The sequence below is a fragment of the Girardinichthys multiradiatus genome, chromosome 3 (assembly GCF_021462225.1).
Source record: "Girardinichthys multiradiatus isolate DD_20200921_A chromosome 3, DD_fGirMul_XY1, whole genome shotgun sequence".
NCBI lineage: Eukaryota > Metazoa > Chordata > Actinopteri > Cyprinodontiformes > Goodeidae > Girardinichthys > Girardinichthys multiradiatus.
Genome location: NC_061796.1, coordinates 44,856,754 through 44,879,864, shown reverse-complemented (window position 1 = coordinate 44,879,864; position 23,111 = coordinate 44,856,754). Strand labels below are relative to the sequence as shown.

Sequence of the window (23,111 nt, the reverse complement as noted above, 5' to 3'; positions counted from 1 at the left end):
CAACATGTAAATGAAATTAAATCTTTGCATGCAATGTCCATGTGGAAGCCTGTTTAGTTTCTTTATGCAGCACAAGAATAATTTTTATGTTTTTAAATCTTTTTAACTGTCATTGCTGCAGGGTGGGATGCAGCACAGAGCAGAAAAAGCAAAGATTCTTGAGCACACGGTTCTTTTCCTGCACCAAAATGCCAAAGAACACAAGGAAAAGACTGGAGCCCAGAAATACTCCTTCCAAGATGGGTTCTCCAGCTGCCTACAGAGGGCATCTCAGTTCCTGGGGCCTGAGGGGAAAGGACTCTGGCTCGGCCAGGTCCTAGATGCAACCTTCTCTGCTCGCTTCCCACGCTCAGATAGCCACGCTCAGATCAGTACCTCCATCTCCATGACCCACACCAAGTCCCTCCTTCAGATGCTAAGGCTGAGGTCCAGGTCGGTTCAGCCCACACAGGTCTCTGGGACAAGTGCCTCAGCTTGTATTCACAGATCTTCAGTCCAGCAGAGTTTTCCCAGAATTCCTCAGCAGCCTCAGGGGAAAAGTGAGCTCGAGATGGGAGCAGAAACACCGGGGAGCAAAGAAAGCTCATCCCAGAGCGGGACCCTGAGCCAGACTTTATGGAGACCGTGGCCCTGATCATCAGGCAGTAACCTCAGAACTATCCATAAAAATAAAAAAAAAACACCCCACCATTTAAACTGGTTTCATTTTGAAAAATATTCTAATCCTAGTCTGTCTGTAAAATTATACCTGAAATCTTGTAAATAATGTAGAAAAAGTCATGATTTGTACCTGTGCTGTGGTAAGGTTGACTCACTCCTGCTGTAGCTCAGTCAGTGTGGTGGCCATGTTATCTGCCGGGAGGCACGCAGGGACTCTTCTGGACCAGGACCTGACCTGAATCCTCCAGGCTCCCTAGCTGGCACCGCTGCTGTACTGAAGAGGAAGTGAAGAGGTGAGTATTCCAGAGCTCCTGTTTTACCCGTGCCTTTAAAAGTCAGACCTCTGTGGTTTAAGTCAACGACACTAATGTGGATAATGATCGAGTATCCACCACATTTCCAGGTGTGGAACCTGATGGTTAGAGTTTGGGAGAGAGCCCTCTGTTTTTCATCTAAATGCCATCATATTCGCTAGCGAGAGCCCCATCTGTGGCTCTGAGTACAAAATAACACGCATCCCTTCCTAAAGATATTCACGTATATCCTGTCTGTTTTGTACACTAATTTATTCTGCCTATCTCCCTATGGTGAGCATTATTCTGTTTTTATATATATAAAGAAAGCAATAAAACAATTTTTAAAATGTGAAGACATGTTAAGTGATTTTTTTTTCCTCCGATGTGAAGGCATTTTGTTTGCAGTGGCAGATCTCTTCAGTAGGTGTGAAGCAGGACTTCCTGCTCAGCTAAAACAGCCAGGTGTGAAGTCTGCGCAATAAGAGCTCAGAAATAGTCATTACTTCGAAGACAGTAAATATGGTCTTTGTTTTGATAATGAAAAAAGAAAATGTTACTATATATAGAGTTAATTAAAAATAAATATTTATATGCTGTGAATGGTTCCCAGGTTTCTTATAAGGCACCTCTGCAGAATTACAACCCATCACAGTTTGTAGATGAGTCAGTTTAATTATAAATGAAACAATTTATAATAGGTCGCTGCCATTGATCAAGATCTATAACATTAGAAAAAGCATCATAATTAGTTGATGAACTTAATGGCTTGTCTACCAGTTCACAACAAAAGCAATCCAGGTAGAGACTTACCCCAAAAAGTAACTGCAACATAAGCTAGTTTTACAGTGTTGACTCATGGAGGCTGAACGCTGTTTTTTAGGTTTTTGCTTTTTTTGTCACGTTTAAGATTAAAAAAAAAAAATTAATATCAGACAAGGATAACCTCAATAAATGCAAGACACAGTTTTCAAAGGATATCTCATTAAGAAAAAAATAGTTTCTTAACTAACCTAGTCCAATGTAAAAACAATAACTGGCCTGCATACTTAATAACTGGTTGTTCCACCCATGTCCAAAACGATTTCCATAAAGCATTTCAGATAATTGGCAATATATCTTTAGTGTAGAGGAATTTCAGCCATCTCATCTTTGTGGAGTCATTTTAATTCAGCGACACTGGAGGGTTTTCAAACACGAATCTCCTGTTTAAGCTCATGCCCCAGTACTGCATCTGGATTTAAGTATGGGATTTTACTAGGCCACTCCAAACCATATTTTGATTTGTTTTTTTACCAAGTCAGAGATTAACTTGCAGGTGTACTTTGGATCATTTTCGTGCTGCAGAACCCAAATGAGGTCACACTACAGGTGACAAACTGATGGTCAGACATTCTCAATTACATCCAGTCCTCCAGGTCTGGAAGCAGCAAAGCTGCGGCAGACCATTACACTGCTTCCACCATGTTGGTCTGTCTGTGTGATGTTATTTTTCTGAAATATTTTCCCAAAAATCTTTGGGAACATGAAGATGTTTTGCAGCTACATGAGATGGGTCTTTGTGTTGTTTTAGCTTTGCAGTGATTTTCACCTTGGAACTCTCCTACAGAGACTATTTTCGCCCAGTCTCTTTTTCTTATGAACTCTACTACGGCAAGTGAGGTCTTCTGGATGAGTCGTTGATGTGGTTTTGGTGTAATGTTGGCAGGCAAACCACTTTTGGGAAGGTTCATCACTATTCCATGTTTTCTCCGTGTGAAGATAATGGCTTTTAATACTTTGCAGACCAATAGATTTGATTGACTCTGTTCCTGAATTTCTTTAGATCAGGACGATGTACTGATTTTTAAAAATCTTTTAGCTTACTTCATGTTGTCAGACAGGTTCTATTTAATTGATTTCTGGCCTCTACAGCCTAGACAAAAATCAGGCCTGGGTGTTGCTATATAATTGAACTTCAAAAATATGGGGAATAATAGTTAATTCATGATTTAGCAGCAGGGGCAATTGTATTTCTACAAAGGGCCAGGCTGGTTTGGTGAGCCCTTTCCTTAATAAATGGTTTTGTATTAACTCAGCTTATCTTTGTCTGATATAAAAAATATTTGTTTCTATGATTTAAAACATTTAAGAGCAACAAAAACAGGAGACAAAATGTAAAAAGTTAAAGTTATGTGAATACCTTTACAAGGCACTGTTTAAATTTTATTTTCTTCAAAGTACGATGCAATAAAAACCTTTTTCTTTCTGTCTCTGAGGATTGGTCTTCCAAAATACAGAGGGAAGTGTAAATCTCAATAACAATTATTTTTGGAAATAAGCATTTGTTCCTGAAAGGTAGATGTATTAAGGCTGCTTCTAGTTATTCTCACTGCTCTTAATAAACAGCTTAAACCCAAATTGCTTGTGTTTCATTTATTTAAACTTCAATAACATGGACCAGCTTCCTCATACTAACCGCTGAAAAGCAAAACAACAGTTGTGTCTACCAATAACTACAGAAATCCCACAAATGAACTGTGGATTAATAAGACTGACAGAGCTCAATGAAAGGGATGAGATGCCAGATGCTACAGATCAGATCTGTATTTTTGTTTAGGTAAAACATGATGGTACACCTGGGCAGGTGACCAGAACACATTTCAGCACAAGGAGCATGGATTTGATTGTAAAAAGTGTAACAAGTGTTAGAGTCAATCATGTTTGAAAGCTCAAACTCACTCCATTTATTCTCTCTTTAATCTAATCAAACACAAGTAGCAAAATGTAGTTAACATCATCATATCCGAGGGGCCCAGATGTATTTAAATAAGGCACACCTCTTCTTGATGGGACGCCAAGACAGAAGCATTGAATGCACTTTAAAATATTACAAACATGAAGATAAACTAAAGCCAGCAGATAATTGTTGCTGCTGATTCAAGGTAAATAGGAAAATGATGCTCTACTGTTTATCACAAGCAAAATAACTCTTATAACTCATAGGGAGAAGTCTGTAAAGGCCTCATTTACTGTGTTATTCAGGTGGAGCAGCTTCTACTTTTTCATGGTGGACTAAAGCTAACTTTTCAACTTTTGTCATATTGCAACCGAAAGCCTGTCTGTATTCTATTAGGGTTTTGTGTGATAGAAGTGGAAGTTGCCAGAAAATTGTATGAACTTTACGAAATTTTCATAAGCATTTAACTCTCAAACCAACCTGTTTGAGTCTGTATCTGATTAAAGTTAGCAAATCATTTTAATTATGTATTGTTTTTATATGCAACTGTATAAATTGTTTCTCTTTGAGACTTTACATTTGTGAAATAAACATTTTACATCATCATGTCAGTTGTATCTATCATACTTGGGAAACCTTGGTGTCCTCATTGGTTTGCTATCCAATGTTCTCTCTGGATTGCAGTGTTCCTCTGCCTCTTTTACACCCTCAGCTTTGTGGACAACTGCATTTCAAAAGGACATGAAGATGTTTCGTGGGGTCAGTTTTCCCTTCAGGTCTGATCATTAATTTCATGCTGAAATGTGTCTGAAAACGTTGCCCTGACTGATTGTTTTGTATTAAATATAGTTTTATATAATTCTGATATTATAAAAGTATAAACGTTAAACTTTCTTATGAGAATATTAATACTAAGGGTCGCTAATGGGCTTCGATGGCCATTGTTTTATTATTTTTTATTTTATTTTTATAGCAAGTTCCACCCGAGACCTTTTCCTGCTTTTTTTTCTCGTGGGAAAGCAAAACACCAGCTTCCATTTGCACTTTGATTACCTGTTGAAGCTAACGCATCGTTAACAGTCCCTCTGAGGCACACTTTGCGCACTCTGGTGAGAAGTCAGGTTCTGCTTATTGCGCATCTTGAATTGTACCCGTGGGAAAGTCTCGGTTCTGTCTTTCCCGACGAAATGTCTCTCATTTGGTTACATTTTTTCACACCTCTGGGTTAAAAGAAGAAAGAATAAATCGTGTACATCTCCTGTTGTGCGGATGTTTGTTTCTTTATAATAAATAAAGATCAACGCTGTGGAAAAGTGACGTAACACTTCTAATATTGAACAAACCATTTGAATCATTGTGAGCAGGAAGTTCTGATTAATTCTGTTTGCATCGGTTCTGCAGTCAGATTCAACACTTACACCTGAACTCTCGAATGAGCTTTGCTTTAAAACCCTCTCAAAGCTGCAGTTATCACTGTTGCTTTTGCACCTTTTTCTACCACACTTTTCCTTCCACTCAACATTCCATTCATATGCTTGGATACAGCACTTTCTGGGTGAGCTGTGAAGAATAGTCCTTCTCAGGATTGTGGCACTTCATGAAATTGTTGCATTAAAAGGAGTATATTTTTCTGCTTTTTTTATCTTCACTTATTTCCGCTTTTATTGTATTGTATTTTCTTTATTTGCTTTCTATTTTCATTCGTAGCTTTCTTCAACTTACAATTTTGTAGTAAAAAATTCTACATATTACTTCAACTTCAGGAGTTTCTTAGAGAATCTGTCAATGCCCTCAGACAAAATAAAAATAAAAATGTAAAGTGCAGTATATATATATATATATATATATATTTATATATATACAGGGGTTGGACAATGAAACTGAAACACCTGTCATTTTAGTGTGGGAGGTTTCATGGCTAAATTGGACCAGCCTGGTAGCCAGTCTTCATTGATTGCACATTGGACCAGTAAGAGCAGAGTGTGAAGGTTCAATTAGCAGGGTAAGAACACAGTTTTGCTCAAAATATTGAAATGCACACAACATTATGGGTGACATACCAGAGTTCAAAAGAGGACAAATTGTTGGTACACGTCTTGCTGGTGCATCTGTGACCAAGACAGCAAATCTTTGTGATGTATCAAGAGCCACGGTATCCAGGGTAATGTCAGCATACCACCAAGAAGGACGAACCACATCCAACAGGATTAACTGTGGACGCAAGAGGAAGCTGTCTGAAAGGGATGTTCGGGTGCTAACCCGGATTGTATCCAAAAAACATAAAACCACGGCTGCCCAAATCACGGCAGGATTAAATGTGCACCTCAACTCTCCTGTTTCCACCAGAACTGTCCGTCAGGAGCTCCACAGGGTCAATATACACGGCCGGGCTGCTATAGCCAAACCTTTGGTCACTCATGCCAATGCCAAACGTCGGTTTCAATGGTGCAAGGAGCGCAAATCTTGGGCTGTGAACAATGTGAAACATGTATTGTTCTCTGATGAGTCCACCTTTACTGTTTTCCCCACATCCGGGAGAGTTACAGTGTGGAGAAGCCCCAAAGAAGCGTACCACCCAGACTGTTGCATGCCCAGAGTGAAGCATGGGGGTGGATCAGTGATGATTTGGGCTGCCATATCATGGCATTCCCTTGGCCCAATACTTGTGCTAGATGGGTGCGTCACTGCCAAGGACTACCAAACCATTCTTGAGGACCATGTGCATCCAGTGGTTCAAACATTGTATCCTGAAGGCGGTGCCGTGTATCAGGATGACAATGCACCAATACACACAGCAAGACTGGTGAAAGATTGGTTTGATGAACATGAAAGTGAAGTTGAACATCTCCCATGGCCTGCACAGTCACCAGATCTAAATATTAATGAGCCACTTTGGGGTGTTTTGGAGGAGCGAGTCAGGAAACGTTTTCCTCCACCAGTATCACGTAGTGACCTGGCCACTATCCTGCAAGAAGAATGGCTTAAAATCCCTCTGACCACTGTGCAGGACTTGTATATGTCATTCCCAAGATGAATTGACGCTGTATTGGCCGCGAAAGGTGGCCCTACACCATACTAATAAATTATTGTGGTCCAGGTGTTTCAGTTTCATTGTCCAGCCCCTGTATATATAGTTATATATACATATGTTGGTTGAAGTTTAAGATAAATTGTTTATATCCCACATTTACATTTACCGGAATACATTTAAAAATGACTGACTGACTGACAAGTTGATTAAGAAACAGAACAGGCGCCTCTCCTTCCCAGTTGTTGGAGATAATCTTCTCGGCAGAATGTGTCTAAATGGCAAATGGGAGAAACAATCAGCAACACGCAGACAAATGCAGCACGGGCTGAAAGTGTGAAATTGGGAGCGTGTCCTGCAGCTCTGTTCTCGTGGGAATGTGGATCAGGAAGCTCCATCCTTACTTTTATTACCTGTTAAATCTGATACATTATTGACAAAGTCTGTCTGCTGTGAGAAGACGACACCCCACGTTCCCACACCACGCACACACGTGATTTTCGCAATATTGGAGCAAAGTTGTAAAAAATAGCACACGTTTATTTTTATTTATTTTTGGCTGTTGGACGTTATGGATTGATTTGTTAAATTTAAAACAGACAAAAGCAAACTGTTTGTATTTCTGGTCTTTGACTTGACTTTATTTGTCAAAGGTTTCTTTTGGAGCCTTGTGCGTAAAATAAAGGATTTTGTCTCATTCTCATACTCGTCCTGCTTTTTATGCCATTTTGATTAAAAAAAAAAAAATTTCAGCAGATATTTTCTGACTTTTTACATTTATTTCATTGCAGTTTCTCACTTCATGCAACATCCCGGTGCACAAATCAATGCATGTGATCCAAAAACGTGTCCAGCAAGTCCACTACTTCCCATCCCACTCCGAACGAACTAATTCATACAACCAAAGCAAAACAAATACATGGAAAAAATAGTAACATCATGGTAAAAATAAATGGAGTTCAATCCAAGTCCTTTTCAAAGAGTCTTATACTAAGGTTTATGGTGTGTGTAATTCTCAAAAGTTGAAATAAAACCGTGTTTGGAAATTTGGAGGCTGTGGGTTACCTTTAATTACCTGACAGAATCGACACCATAACAAATGTTGTCATGAGAAGATCTGAGGTGAAAATCAGGTTCCCAGCGGGAGGAAAGAGTCTGCCGCCGTTTGGCTTTGCGCCTGCATGCAGAGATCTTCATAACTGCGCTGTTTAGGCAGATGGTGAACATTCTGCATCATTTGAGGAGAACATGTAAAACGTGTGAATTAGACTAGGACGGCTGGGTTCCCTCTACCATAACACTTTTTACTGTTATATTCCGTAGACTTCTTAAGTTCGTTCAGAGGTGGAATGGTTCGAGTAGAAGCATCCTTCAGGTTTTCATAAAGAAAGATCTGAAGAATCGCCTTCCTTTTGCTCAGAGCTCCCCACTGGTTTCACGGATGTTTGTCACGCATTTAAATCAGTTCCGCACGAGCTTGTAACACCTTGGGGGCGCGTGCTTCTCACAGGTAGGGGTATCTGCACGCCCCCAGCTCATCATTGTGTGTGTGTGTGTGTGTGTGTGTGTGTGTGGAGCGGGGGAAGGGGTAGGGAGCGCCAAGCAGTTAGCATTTCCTCCTAGTTCTCCTCAAAGGGATTATTTAAAAATCAATTCATTCATTCAATTCATTATGTACCTCTGGTCCTTTAAATGCAACTACGATTATAATTATGGTGTGATTGAGTTGAACGCTGTGAGGACTTCCCATACCTCCCAACTATGTGCTCCTCTCCAGATGTCAGTTTAGACTGGGATCAAACAGCCATTCCATGAATTCACAGCATGAGGATATGAAGCCGGAAACAGTCAGGCCTTCATGGTTTTCATCACCTCCAACCTTTATTGGTTTTAAAAACTCAAAATTCAATTGTTTGATTTAATCATTTATGATGCCCGTTTGCTGGCACGCGTCAAAGTAATTTTCATATGAAGATGACATGTTTCACACGCTGGAAATCATTTTTACTTGTATTATGATGTAGGGACCCAGCATTATTCTCCCTAACTTAACTACAATTAATCGAGTGTTAAAAGAAATAAAACAACAAAGCGGGATTGGAGTGTAAAATGTGCCATTTCCGCGCGTAATGTTGACTCAAATCCTGGTTTCACATTAAACGGAAATAATTGGCATTAAATTGCTGTTGCGGCAGAAGTGATATGAGTTTTGCTTTTACTTCAATTACAACATGACTTTATTCTCAGCTCAGTGGAGCAGCCCAACACATTAGCATGTCGCTTGGTATGTGGGAAGCCTTAGCACCTCTTTATGTGCCAGCCTTTTATCGGTGACGTATCAGTTTCAGCAGATAATAAAGCTGTAAGCGAGTCGCTGTTTCCCAGTTCCCACGGGAAACATACCAATCCACAATTTGCACTAACAAAAGATTTAAACTCAGGATCAAACAGGGCAGAGATGTGGGAAATTAGCACACATTTTTATATCATTTCCCAGGTATTTGCATTTTGTTATAAATAACTGGTATAGATGCACGCCTACAAGTTGTATGAAACCCCGTGATGGACTGGTGAATGGATGGTTAGCTGGTTTGATGTGTGTATGTACAAAGAACCCAGACAAACATCTAAAACAACATTCATTTTTTATTCATCTCAAACCTCTGTGACATTTCATTTGGTAATATCAGAAACATTAATCTGACATTCCTTACATCAGGTATTGACAGTCTTCCCAGCACCAACCTCTCAGCCACTGCAGATGAACTGGGAAATCAGTTTATCTGGAGTTCTCTTCATCTCTCCCTGACCACACTCAATTCATCCAGTTAAAAACATTGACATCTCTCCTTTCTTCGAGTATAGGCCAAGGTTATGTTCTCGGCCATATAACTTTTATTATCTATCTTCTCCACCTTGGCCATACTTTTTAAAAGTTCAATATTCAGTTTGATTGCCCAGCTCTACCTGTTTCCCAAACCTACCTCCACCCCCCTCCCAGATTCCTCTGCTAATGCCTTCTGGAAATCATGTTGGTTTTTTTCTAACTTCTCAAACTCAACAGTGACAAAGCATAGGTTCTCCTCACCCTTATCCACCCGTACACAAGTTAACTGTCTCAGTATCACCTCAGTCTCACCCTCCGTTCACGATAAGAGGCTTGATGTCCCCCCTGTCATTCAAATCCCACTTTGATATTGTCACTCAGTCTGGCTTTTTGAGGGCCTAAACATACTCAAACTCACCAAACTTTGCACAAAATGTACCCCCCAAGTGAATTTCAACAGAAATTCTTAATCCTTCCCCTAACTGGTATTCAGTTACATAATTTCTTCACCTATAGGGGCTTCTGTCAAAGCATTAGAATGAGCCCCAAGCCATGCTTTGACTGATGATTATGAAATATGGTTCATAAATGTAACTTCTTACATACTTCTTTTGTGATGTTAAACTCTCACTGCCAGTTATCACAAACATTTGATTGCAATCTTTGCTGCCAAGACCAGTTATTAGCTTCAGGAAACAATTGCTTTTTCATATTGTGCCAGACTGATTTGGGAAGGTTTTTACTTAATAATTAAAATCATTATTAATAAACTGCTTTTTGTATTTACTCAGGTTATCTTTGTCTGAAATGAAAATTTGTGTGATTGTCTGAAAAATGTATGTGACAAAAAAGAAAAAACAGTGGAAATTAGTAAGACATTTTTTCATTGCACTGTACTTGTTGGTATGTTTGTCATGACCCAGACTCCACAATAATAATAATGCTGTCATAAATTTGCTCAGCCTGTTGTTCTATGGTCTCTGCTTTCTCTTGGTCCTCCTCACCTTCTTCGGCCATGGTGTAAGGATGGTGAGTGAAGGCTGTTTAAAGGTCAGGACTGGCAAAGAGCACTAGCTCAGCCCATTCTACTCCATGAAGGGCCTCACTGAGGTAGCGGGACATTGCAAGGCGGACATATTGGTGATGCTGCTATGGAAAAACCACCAGTAGGAAGGTATTCAGACCCAGCTCCTTCTGCTGGGGGAAATTCTGGGTAACGACTTTGAGCTGCACATCTGTGGTAAAAGGTGCCCAGGCTCTCTCCTTGTTAATTATTATTACTTGGTTAGCTGCTCTAAGCTTTGGTCAAATGTAGGTCGAGTAGCTCCTGTAGTACATTTTCCTTTAGTGCTACAGCCAGGTGTATTTCTGCTTCTTCACCACCCTAGCCACCGTTTCGTGCTGCTGTTTGAACCTGTGAGAGGTATGGCTCCAGCATTGTCATCCCATCAAACTTTGGCTGCTTGGCTGTTGTCCTGTGTACCACTGCAGTCAGCTTTGGGCTGGACACTAAGGTCAGCAGGGGTGACTTATCAGTGGGTAACGCTGCACCATGACACAATAGCTCAACATCTGTTGTATGTAGCTGATGATTATTAGCCCTCTGCTGCCACTAGGGGCTGAAGGAGCTGAATTTCTCGACACAACTACTGCAATCAAATAGTAACACTGAACAGACCCAATAAATTCTAACAGCAGTCTATGTCAGGAGGGTTCAGCACTGGCCAAACCCATTACCAAATAATCAGCCAAATACAGACTAGAAAACGTTGTTTTCACAAAACAAATATACAAATTAACATCACAAAAATAGTCCCATGAGGCACTAAGAGGAAATGGTACTAGTGGCCACTCCTTAGACCACGACAATACAGAGCATGAGCACAGGGAACTTGTCGAGGCTGCACAATATTCCTATTATTTATTTTCTATTTATTGCTTTGGGTTTTGTTTTTAGTTCTTACAGCAGCCTCCCTTCAGATGGCACACTCGGTAACCAACTATATGACCTATACCAAGAGCCAGCTATGTTTTCAACTTCATGGCATGTTCAAGCAGCAAACTTACATTTTTATGTTAAAAATGCTCTTTATTGTAAGCTTGATCAACCTGCAAGAAATATATTCATTTAACTAATTAAAATGGAAAACAATTACAGTACCAACATGTTCAACCTACAGATGTTGAAGTGCGTGATTAAAAACATTTTTCAACATTTATTCTGCAAGGTGCTGACATCGGTCTACCCACAGATGGCGCTATTACACTGTTTATTGTCTCGGAGAGATTGCGTTTCTGAACCTTTCCAATTGTGGACAAGTTCGAGCAACGCCTTATATCGGGCGTTTAGCATGAGAGGGCGCACCCTCATTCACATTTCTGTTTGCGATTTAAAGCTATAGAGTGAAAGAAAAATTAATAGTGAGGCGTGTTTTTAGGTTAGATTGTGTTTTTTTTAGTTTTTAGCAATATAATAGCCTGGTTTAAAAATGAGTGGATGCATTCCTAACTTTATTTTACAGTCAAAAAAGGATTTGAGAAACATTTTCGCAGGTGTTTCTGTTTTTCACAGCCTATAAATATTCTTACCTACATGAATATTTACATTAACTCATTATACAATTTATTGATACGCAGCATCTTTCAATATTTACACCAATGCACAATCACTTGTATTAACATATATGCTAAAATGTCATTAAAAATGTAACATAAATATTGTATATTACAATTACTCCTACTTATGGTATAGTACAAGCATTAAAGTACCCAATAGTATGCAACCCAAATTTTCCCTTAGTACTTCACACATACGGCTTAAAAATCTTTTTTAATCCTCCATACTCTCCATATCATTTGAACCATTTTAATTTTGACCAGATCCTTAAAATTCAACATGTCTGACTTTAAAAATAATTCTTTTTTTGCTTGTACATTTTGAACTACCTTCCTGCTCTTTTTTTCTAATGTAGTTTTGTGCGTCACACCAAATCTCCTTTACATTAGTTTAAGGAGGATGAACAGATATGTTTTTTTAGCAGATATAGTTTCCCTCACAGTAATGTTCTGCTACTGTTTTGCTAAATTAAAAGTATTTAACACATGAAAGTAAAAGAAACAAAGAGGATGGGAAGATTTGTGTGTATTTTTTAGCTTTGATACAGAGAATCTCTGAGTGGAGGTCTGGTTTTACTCTCATCATGACGGTAACCCTCAGTGAAACATAAAATCCAAGAGATAACAAGTTGGAGGCCAGACACTAAAATAAGGAAACACCCATTCAGTGCAAATAATCTCTCACAGTGGTAGAATTTAAGAACTGGCAAAACAAATGTTTCTCCTTTACATACAACTGATAACTTATGAAAATTATTATTATTATTTTAGCAATGATAGAATAGTTTTTACTTGTGGCAATTATTTTTTTTTAAGAAAAACAGTCACATGAAAGGGGTGAAAAGGTCAAAAAAGATCTCCTTTCAGAGACAGAAAACAGTGTTACATCATACACTGTTTTTTGTCAAACAGTATTTTCCACGAGTCATTGTAGGGAAACTCTCCTTCCCTCATGTGAATGTGACAAACATGTGTCCTTCTCACTGCTTCTGCTTGTTAACAGATAAAACCCGGATAAGATGAGCCACCATCAGGTTTTTCTGCTCCAGGCCGGATTACACAGAAAGAAGGTGTGGATCATCAGGTATGAAGACAGGCAGCCATGCAAACTCGTGTTCAGACCTGACAGGCCTTCTTTCCTTCAACAGCACAAAGGTAAGAGACGATCTAAGCATTCACTTTTACAAAAAGAAAGAACAGTGGACCTGGTTTATTTCAGTAAAACAAACCAAACCATTAAATATTTCTATCGTTGTAAAACCCTCAGTCTGGTCTGTCTGTGTAAATGGACTGTTATAAAGTGGTAGAAATCGTGTCTCTTAACTTCTACGCTATCAGACACCAGTTCAATACTTCCACCATCTTCAGGCTTTCACGGAAATACACAGAAATGCATTTCTGTGTATTCAACAATGGTTATAGAAAGTTCTGAATTAATCTGTTAGATATCTGACAATTTTTAAAGTTAAGTCTTGATTTTTTTTTTTAAAACTTGCTCAAAATCAGTCCGTCAAAAAACACTTCATACAGAGAGGGAAACACAAAGAGCTAAACAGATAAAAACTGGAGTCAATACAAACAAAAATGCTAATGAAGACAAAACCAAATAGATAATGTGCTAAATAACACTAGGCATTTAAAATAAAAGAAAATAAATGTGCTGAAATGTGCAGTGAGCAGAGGTAAAGGACAGGAAAAGTATTTCTATTACTGATGATGATGAGATTAGATTAGAGGTAGATTAGAGGTAGACAAAAAAAACAAACTCTAAAGCTTTAAGAACTTTTCTTTAGTTTCTTAAACCCTGATAAATTGCAATTAACTTAAAACTTAGATCACATCTAATAAAAGAAGAGATAAATATTTTAGTAAATTAATTCATTTGAAGTAAACTATTATCTCAAACAGCTGGTAATAAAGTAAATTAATCTAGACTTAAAAGCTAAATAAATAATTAGCTTAAATAAAACAATTATAAATCAATATAAGGCCTAACTAACCGAAAGTTCATTATAAATGTGGATTTAATTTTTACCCAGGGTCAAATTTAATTAGAAATAAATTGTCCTATAAATGTAATAACTACTTAGCCAAAAAATTATAAAAATCAAGTCTTTTCTGCCCTGAGGACTGCAGGACGCACCTCCATAGGCGACATCATCAACGGCAAATCAACGGCACCATCGCAGATTAGTTTGGGTAACAGTGGCTTCTGTGATGAATTCAGATCTAATTAAAATGTAGGATCAGGAGTGTTGATGGTAGGAAAGTCCTTAAAAGCACCTTCAAATCAACTCTAAAATGTCAGGTAGGCAACACAGAGCCATCAGAATTAGAGCAACTTGAGCTTCATCTCTGACCTTCATCATCTTTCATGCAGCTGAATGTTGTTCTAGCTCCAGAATCAGAGGGTTCCTGTAAAAATATCTTGTTTTGTCTGATGGGGAAAATTCCTGACACTGCCACTATAACAGCAGTGTAGCTTTTCACCTTTCACTACATGTTTAAATTCAAACAGGAAATGACATCAAAGCAGAACATGGCATCCACATTAACCAAAAGCTTCTCACAACGTAGTGATTGGTCTATTTAGTGTGGAGTTAGACATGATTTCAATGATCCTGCCCTGTCTTCACTCCCCAGTTTGACCTGGATCTCCTGGATGGCGTACTCCACGGGAACGCTCGCTAAAGGCTGCTTTGGGAAAGTCTACAGGCAAAGGTACAACGACACCTGGGCTGCTGTGAAGAAAGTCCCCCAACAGCTCATCGGTCGGAAAAATCTGGAGAGAGAATGTGAAGTTTACAAGTAAGCACAAGGTTGTTTCCTGCTGAAAAACACATCCAGCCTCTATGTTTATAGCCACAGAGTACATTATAACAAAACTATAATCCAGGCACAAATTAGAGGAATGTTCTTTAAGGTTTAGTTTAATATCTTTAACGTCATGGAGCAGTCTGTGTTTAAAAACTAACAATTAAAAAAACACATTGGCTTCAAAATATTTGTAGAAACTGCTGCTGCTGATATCAGAAAGTTCTCCTGAATAGTCAACATCTGTGAACATTTGACTTGCATATAGAAATGTGACTTTAGTGCAAGTAACTAAATTTAATGGGTTTAGTGACACTAAACCCCAGATATTCACACTGTACCTTTTCAAAGTATTCTTGACTTTATTACATAACTATAAACTTGTGTCTTTTACTGAGATGTTAAATGAACACATGGTTGTAAAATAGAAAAAATAAAACACGGTTTCAGTTTTTTTACAAATAAAAACACAAAAAGTAATCGTCTCATTTAGATATAGCCATTAAATCAACACTTTATGCTGCTAATAAAGCTGTGAGTCATTTGGGGCATGTCTCCACCAGCTTTGCTCGTCTACTTTTCTTTGCCAAATAGCTCAGGTTCAAAGTGGTTGGATGGAGATCGTCTCTGATCATCAAATGTCAAATATTTCCACAGAATCTAAACAGGATTTGGATTTGGAGTGGGGCTGTGCGCATCCCATAGCACGATGCTGCCCTTAGCATGTTCTCTAATGTTCTCTATCAAACCTCTGCGGCCTTCACAGAACAGCTGCATTGTACTGAGATTAAATTACATGCAGGTGGTCTCTGTTAGGAACTAAGGAACGTCTGGATTCAAATGGTTGTGCGAGATTTTATTTAGTGGTGTACAAATAAAGAGAGCTAAATACGCATCTAGGCTACAAATTCTAGCTTTTTATTAGTAAAACAATTAAAAACCACTTTTCCTTCCACTTCCACATTTTGCAAAGCTTTATAAATTAACTTTACTGAAGTGAGAGGAACTAGATGATTTTCTGACCTTATATCAGAGAATGTTGTCATTTCCCTTGATTTTTAATCTTCAATTTGTTCTTCTCTTCACCATTTGATCTGCAGCAAAGCAAATCATCCCAACATAGTGAAGCTTCTGGGCAACATAACTCTCAAAGATGGTAAATGGATTATTCCACTGGAGTTTATCTTTGGAGAGGATTTGGAGACAACTATTTTCCAGTCATCAAAATCTAAAATACAGGTAAGGTCATTTTAAAAAGAAAAACAAACCAAAGTATACCCAAGGTTATTAACAGTGTCTAGATTTTTTACCTTTTATGTGTTTAACTAGAATTTGCTTGTTGTGGATGTTTAGGGTAGATTTTGTGAATATCTTCTTCAGATAAAGTAATTATGTAGGAACTGGTCTGTTATTCAAATTTCAGACAGATTTTTCTGTTTTTCTTGAGTCTCTTAATCACCAACAGCTTCAAATGGCATTCTTCAATCCTAATCCCATTCTTTAGCCTCAGAAGAAAAATGCATGAGATGGGAATTAAAACCGTCTGAGAGGATTTTGTTTCTGCATTCAGCATCAGTTTCTGATCTAACAATAAAATAATCAGTTCTTAAAACAGTTTTTCTGTGCTTCAGGTTTGAAAAGGTAAACACTGTTTCTGGTGGTTTTAGGGTTAATGTGCGTTGCTTCCCTAGCTGTGTACATGCTCTAACAGATTCACATTTTACTCTTCCAACATGCAGTCGGAGGTTGGCCTAAAGGTGAAATAGCAGCTCAGCATGATAGAAATATTGGTTTAATCTTCCCGGAGTTGGGAGGTTGTGGGTTCGACTTCAGCTTCCCCTTGTCACATGTCGATGTGCCCCTGGGCAAGGGACTTAATCCCAAGCTGCCTCTCGATCTCCCTATCTGTGTATGAATGTGCGCCTTTGTGAGTATGACTGGATGAATATGCCTCTAGTGTAAAGCGTTTTGAGTGGTCGGTATGACTAGAATAGCATTAAATTTAGTCCATTCACTATTTATGTCCTCTTTTTACAACAGTTGACTCCATCAAATAAAGCTACTATCATCACTGGTATGTGTGAAGGGTTGCTTCATCTCCACCTAAACGATATCGTCCATCAAGATCTCAAGCCTGAAAATATCATGGTGAGTGGACCCTTAGGCTAAGTGGGATAAATCTTTCACTCTCAGATGAAACTCTAGTTTTTTTTTTTTATTACTGTAAATGATAATACATTTTCAATTAAATGATGACATTTTTTGTAAATGTGCATTTTAAAAATAAATTGGCTCACTTTAAAGTGAGCAGAAAAACACAAAGCAGTAATCAGAGCGACTGCCAACAATCATGCAAAACAAAAATAAAACGACACAGCAAGCTTGTTCTCCTCCGGTTATTATTTTCAGAGCCTTTTAAGCCTGGCAGCATAATTAAACTCTAGGTGGGCAAAAGCTTCTAGAACATACCTGGTCTTTGGAGAAGCCCATCAAGATGAGTCAAAAACTAAAAATACTGTTGAAGTTAAAAGTGGAGCATGGGTTTAAACAGCTTGTTGCTGGAGCTTTTGTTTTATCTTTGGGGAACTTTCTCTTTCAGCTGTGTTCAGGCTTGTAGCTCACAATTGTTTATTTCCTTGATACCTAAATAGAAAAAAGTTAAAAATTATAAAAAGAAGAAATGAGCACAAGGCCACCAAGAACAATATGGGTAATTGATAAAGAGCGATGCTGTTTCGTTTGGAATGTCAAATGCTCATCTTACACCCACCCAAGACAAAAGTAATGACGGCATACTCTACAGCTCAAATGTGAGTTCATAAAGTGAAGATTTATATATCTATTTATCCAGTGAAGAGAAGGAGGCAATGAGAAATGTTGGCTGAAACTTAAAAAAACTGGCACCCTAACGAGGAATTTTAAAAGCTCTCTGTGTTGAGTCCAATCCACCCATAGCCCAACAGAGGGGTAAATGACCACTTGTAACAAAAATTGTAACTAAATTCACTCAAATTCTGAAAGCTTTCAGGTAGATGTTATGTTTGCTCTGGTTCTGACTAGCACTCTGATACCTAAAGGCATTAACCCTCCCGTGTCTTTGAAGTAGAACTAAAGCCCATGTAAAATAATTTTTCTGCCCCCAGACAAATTTCAAAAAATGCCACCAAAGCGGGCGGTGCGAAGAGACACCAAGAGGCATGACCAAGTGTGGGTATGAGCGGAGGGGCTTAAGCGGGGGTGTGGTCAGGAGGATCAGGGAAAGTGGCAGCTATGCTTAATCTGACATATAGAAACATGGAGAGTGACCAGAGCGCCGCTGGTAGTTTCGCCATGGATAGATCTTTTCAGGTAGAGAATTTTTCACACCCCTCATCATTGGAGGTTTAAAGAGGCTTTATGGAGTCTTATTAGTTGGAGCTGCTGGCTAAAGGAGCTGACTCAGCGATGCTTGAAGCCAGCGCTGCCGAGGCAGTGAAGGACAGAGAGGGTGCATGTGTCTGAGAGAGATGGTTTTATACCCGAACACATGTGACATTTCAATTGCAGTAGCTGCCATTCAACCCAAAAAGGGCAGCACTAAGAGCAAGACAAATATTGCTGAATTTTAAATGTTTACATGAAATAAAAAAAAAAATAGCACAGTAACATAAAGATAACACCCTCAAGGCACAATGTATGCAGTTTATCTGCAAAAAAAAGTTGATTTGCGGTTTAGTTTCTCTTTAACTATCTGTCTCCAGAATACTCTGTGTTAGAGAGCCATGCAGTGGTAATGTGACACTCAGACAGCTTATTTTTGGCTTATTTTTTGACTCAGACACAGAGAAAAACAAAGCTGCTTATAATAAAATAAAACTTTATTGTCACAAACAACCACTTTGGTTATCTCATGGTCTGGCTGTTTACTCCCTGCTTGTGTGATCAGTTTTACCTGTCGTATGAACTATGTCTTCAACTCTTAACTTTGAAATGTTGCTTCCTTTTAAATTCGGGATTGCAATTGCCCCATAATCCTGGCAAGCCCACTTTCTTTACAAAAAAATTTTTTGCGGCACTAGTGGACTTTGTTGTCTCAGTAGGTCAACAGGAAAGTGGTGAAAAGAGAGGGAAAACATGCAGCAAATGTGCCTGGACCGGGAGTCAAACCAGGTCACGGGCTGCGTCGAGGACTGAAGCCTCTAAACATGGGTCGGCGCTTTTATCCCTGCACCATCACTGCGCCCCGGCAAGCCCTCTTTCTAACATAGATTGTTTGTCATGAGTGAGGAGAAATATGCCCTCCCACTGCCTCTTTGTGTTACTGAGGAAACAGATGAACTGAAATATGCAAATACTTTCAGTATATTGATTGCACCCAAATGCTTTGAAAAGACGGCACTATATATATTATGCATGCAAAAGCATTTAAGTGCACAATATGCTAAAGGCTCGCATCAAGTTAGGATGCTTAGACAATTATCTGTGATAGCTAAAGGAGACCAATGCATCATGAAGGAGCTGTGTCAAGATACAAAACATGGGCAAAGCAGACATTTTGACCAATACTCAATATATTAGTTTTAAGAGTTTTGGCTGCTTTGGCTCTTCTAACATATTTATTTGCAGAATAATTTTACGATCATTTCCAAAATTCACATTTACAGCGTTAAAATAAACTTTCACGCTATTTCAGGCCAGTGCACAACTATTTAAATAATCATTTCTTTCATTTTTGTGCATCCATAGTTTTAAATATAAAGTACCGTATTTTCCGCACTATAAGGCGCACTTAAAAACCATTAATTTTCTCAAAAAATGACAGTGCGCCTTGTAATCCGGAGTGCCTTATATATGGATCAATTGGTTAATTGGTTGATCCATACTGGTTGTACACGGCGCTCTGTCAAAATGTTTCAGTACGACTGGTAAACTACAAAGCAGCATTACGGCTACCGTAGTCAGGGGCGTCGCCGAAGTAATAGCGGTAAACATCTGTACTGTGCTTACTCCTAGTCCAACACCACTTGTGTGTGTATAACGACCCCAAAATTGCCCCTTTCAAGAGACACGCTTACGATGCTGAGTTCAAACTCAAGGCTGTCAGCTACGCAGTCAAACATGGGAATAGAGCAGCAGCGAGAGAATTCAACAGTTAACGCTACTATATTGTGAATGTACTAACATTTGATTTAGTGCATCAAACTGTTTCTTTTACATGTTTACTGAATCAGGGAAAAGTTCCCTTTCACGTTTTAACTAACGTTTGATTTCAACTTCATCTTCATAGACTCCAATGCATTCCTAACGTGCGGTTGGCTCTATTCAATAGATTTCTATGTAGAGGAGACCTTACCATGAGAGTGAATGGAGTTATCAGAACGCTGGTTTGTAGTGTATTAATAAAGTTTGACTGACTGACTTATTTGACTGTTTTGTTGACATTCTCTTTAGCACAGCTCCATCTAGTGGATGCATAACGCAACCCCAGTCAAACGTTTGACTGCAGTAGCTTCTATTCTATGCGCCTTATAATCCGGTGCGCCCTATATATGAAAAAAGTTCTAAAATAGGCCATTCATTGAAGGTGCGCCTTATAATCCGGTGGGCCTTATAGTGCGGAAAATACGTTAGCTGATTTACTTCAAAACTGGCAGGGCAGTTTATTTCTAAGACCAGCAAAATATTATTTGAAAATATATTTTGCTTTTTCATGAGTAACTGTTGCAAGAAATCATAAACTGTATTTTAATCCTATAAAGGTGTTTTTAATTACATTTATTTCCTGTTTTCTGTCAGGTGGAACATGGGACAAACAGAGCAGTTATCATTGACCTAGGACTGGCAAAGTTTTTCAGACACGGTCTAAGCTCTGCCATAGACATGGGGAATGAGGCGTACTCAGCTCCTGAAGTTCTTACAATGGGAAGGCAACGAAGTCAACGTTCAGATGTGTGGGCCATGGGGAAGATCATTGCTGAGCTCTACGTCCGGATACGGCTTCACACGCCCAGTGTCGGTCCTGCTAAGATCAAGGAGACCCTGCAGGGTCAGCCCTACTGTGATGCTGTGTGTAGGATGGTGGAGCCAGACCCATCTCGGAGGGCCACCATGGCTGGAGTCATAGATGAAATCCGAGTAGTTGGAAGAGCAGCAAATCCAACCAGTACACCTGTTGAAAGAGATCTCCTTAAGCCACCATCAACTGATAATGCTGCCAAAAACAGGGCTCCATTACCAATGAACAGAGGTGCAAATGAGCTAAACAGGGAACCCTATCCATTTAAAGACGGATCTCCCTCGCCATTTAATAAAGACAGATCCCCTTTACCATTTAACAAAGACGGATCTCCCTCGCCATTTAAGAAAGACAGATCCCCTTTACCATTTAACAAAGACGGATCTCCCTCACCATTACGATGGGAGCGAACTCCCAGACCAGAATTTAAACACTTGCGTCCCCAGATCGGGATGCCCAACCCTCCCTTCACAAAGCCAATGGAGGACAAAAATAGACAGCCGGGTCTGGTCCCGCCAGGCAGGGCAGATGTCATGCCTGATCTCATGAAGATGAGGCTACAGCAAAAAGGTGCTAAGGATCTTCCCAGCAACTTGCCTAAAACAGGGAAGATGGTGGTGCGGCACATTAAGCAGAATAATGGAAAAATTGAAACATGGGAGAAGACGGTGGTAACGGAGGATGGAAAGATTATCAGATATGAGGATGTTAAAATTAATAGCTAAATAAGATATTAAAGGCTCTCCATGAGTTTAAAGACAACAGATTAAAAAACATAACTTCTAAGAGAACATGGCTGTGAACTTTTGGCATGGAGGACAATAAATATTCCTCAGAAATAAGGATGTAATGTGTGTGGGGAAAAATGTTTAAAAAATATCTGCAGCCTGCATATGACATCATTATGGCTGGAAATATGCATGACTAAATAGGAAGACACAGCTCTTCATTTGTTCAGGACATTTGACACCACAGACATTCCTACACTTCTACACTGAGCTTAATGTTGGTCAAAAGGAAAAAAACTAAGACAACTAAAAAGTGTTGTTCTCTTCCCCTGAAGTATTAGTAATAAGCTTTAATTTTTTTATGTTTCTGGGTTCTTGTGGGTTATTTTTCCATTTTTTTATCTTACCTGTAATCTTCCCCACCTGCCTGTCTGACCCTTGTCTCTTTCTTGGATTTTATTTACTGCCTGTCATCTTAAACTTGTTCAGCATCTTTGACTTTTTGGAGTGTATTTTTACATTGCATTTACATTTTTATGTTTACATTATGCATTATACCCATCTCTAGATGACTCATCCTTCCTGAATGAACAACGTTTCACTTTGTTCATTCAGACTCACCAAACCTGTTTGGTGACCATGTTGTGAAACCTGTCAAACCTGAGTTGTCTCAGTGAGCAATGAGCCTGTAATTGGTTTTGGTGTAAAGTTAGCTCTTTCTTTGCTTTCCAGACTTGGTGGAAAAAACCAAAGAATGGCAGATTGTTTTCATTATAGATTAAAATTTTATCCATTCAATCCTTGTGATGATTTTAATTTGTTCATAGGCTGCCCTCTAGTGGACCTTATGGTAAACAGTCAGGAAGACTGTTTTCAGTGCCTTGAAAAATCATTTATACTTGTTTTACAAGTATAAATTGGGCTATTTTGCAAGAAAAAGAGGAAATGTTTCAGTCTCTAGATGTGCAAAGCTGCTAGAGACATACCTCAAAAGACTTGTAGCTGTAACTGCAGTGAAAGGAGGTTCTACAAAGTTTTGAATCAGGGGACTGAACATAAATGCATACCACACTTTCACATTGCAAGCAAAAAGAAAAACAAGATTTTTTTTTTCTTTAACTTCACAATTGTACTCTACTTAATCAAATAAAATCCATTTAAAATGCATTAAAGTTTGAGATTCTAATATCACAAAATGAAATAAGTTCAAATGCTGTGAATTCTTTCTTTCTTTGTTTCTTTCTTTGTTTCTTTCTTTCTTCTGCTCCTTTATTTGTTAGAGCAGTAGGTGGCCATCCATCCATCCATCCATCCATCCATCCATCCATCCATCCATCCATGTTCCCATCTCCATCATTGGGTCATTGGTACTGTCTTGTATCATTATCATTACTTGTTTTATTATTCATTCCTTTTTATGCTGCATGGTGA

The 23,111-nt window shown here is 38.8% G+C and overlaps 1 protein-coding gene across 1 annotated transcript; it reads left to right on the top strand.

Annotated features, from left to right (window-relative positions):
• The first annotated feature begins 13,082 nt into the window (after window positions 1-13,082).
• Window positions 13,083-22,478, top strand: zmp:0000000881 (serine/threonine-protein kinase SIK2). Its single transcript, XM_047361474.1, has 5 exons — window positions 13,083-13,298; window positions 14,787-14,951; window positions 16,058-16,196; window positions 16,998-17,105; window positions 20,733-22,478. Exons 2-5 carry the CDS (start codon window positions 14,806-14,808, stop codon window positions 21,675-21,677), a joined length of 1,338 nt encoding a protein of 445 aa, XP_047217430.1. The 5' UTR covers window positions 13,083-13,298; window positions 14,787-14,805; the 3' UTR covers window positions 21,678-22,478.
• The last annotated feature ends 633 nt before the right edge of the window (window positions 22,479-23,111 follow it).

Bases quoted from the DNA above. Each gene is read 5' to 3' on its own strand.
- zmp:0000000881 (XM_047361474.1), top strand. From the start codon at position 14,806: ATGGCGTACTCCACGGGAACGCTCGCTAAAGGCTGCTTTGGGAAAGTC. The intron at 14,952-16,057 runs GTAAGCACAAGG...TTTGATCTGCAG, and splicing joins AGAGAATGTGAAGTTTACAA to CAAAGCAAATCATCCCAACA. The intron at 17,106-20,732 runs GTGAGTGGACCC...GTTTTCTGTCAG, and splicing joins TCAAGCCTGAAAATATCATG to GTGGAACATGGGACAAACAG.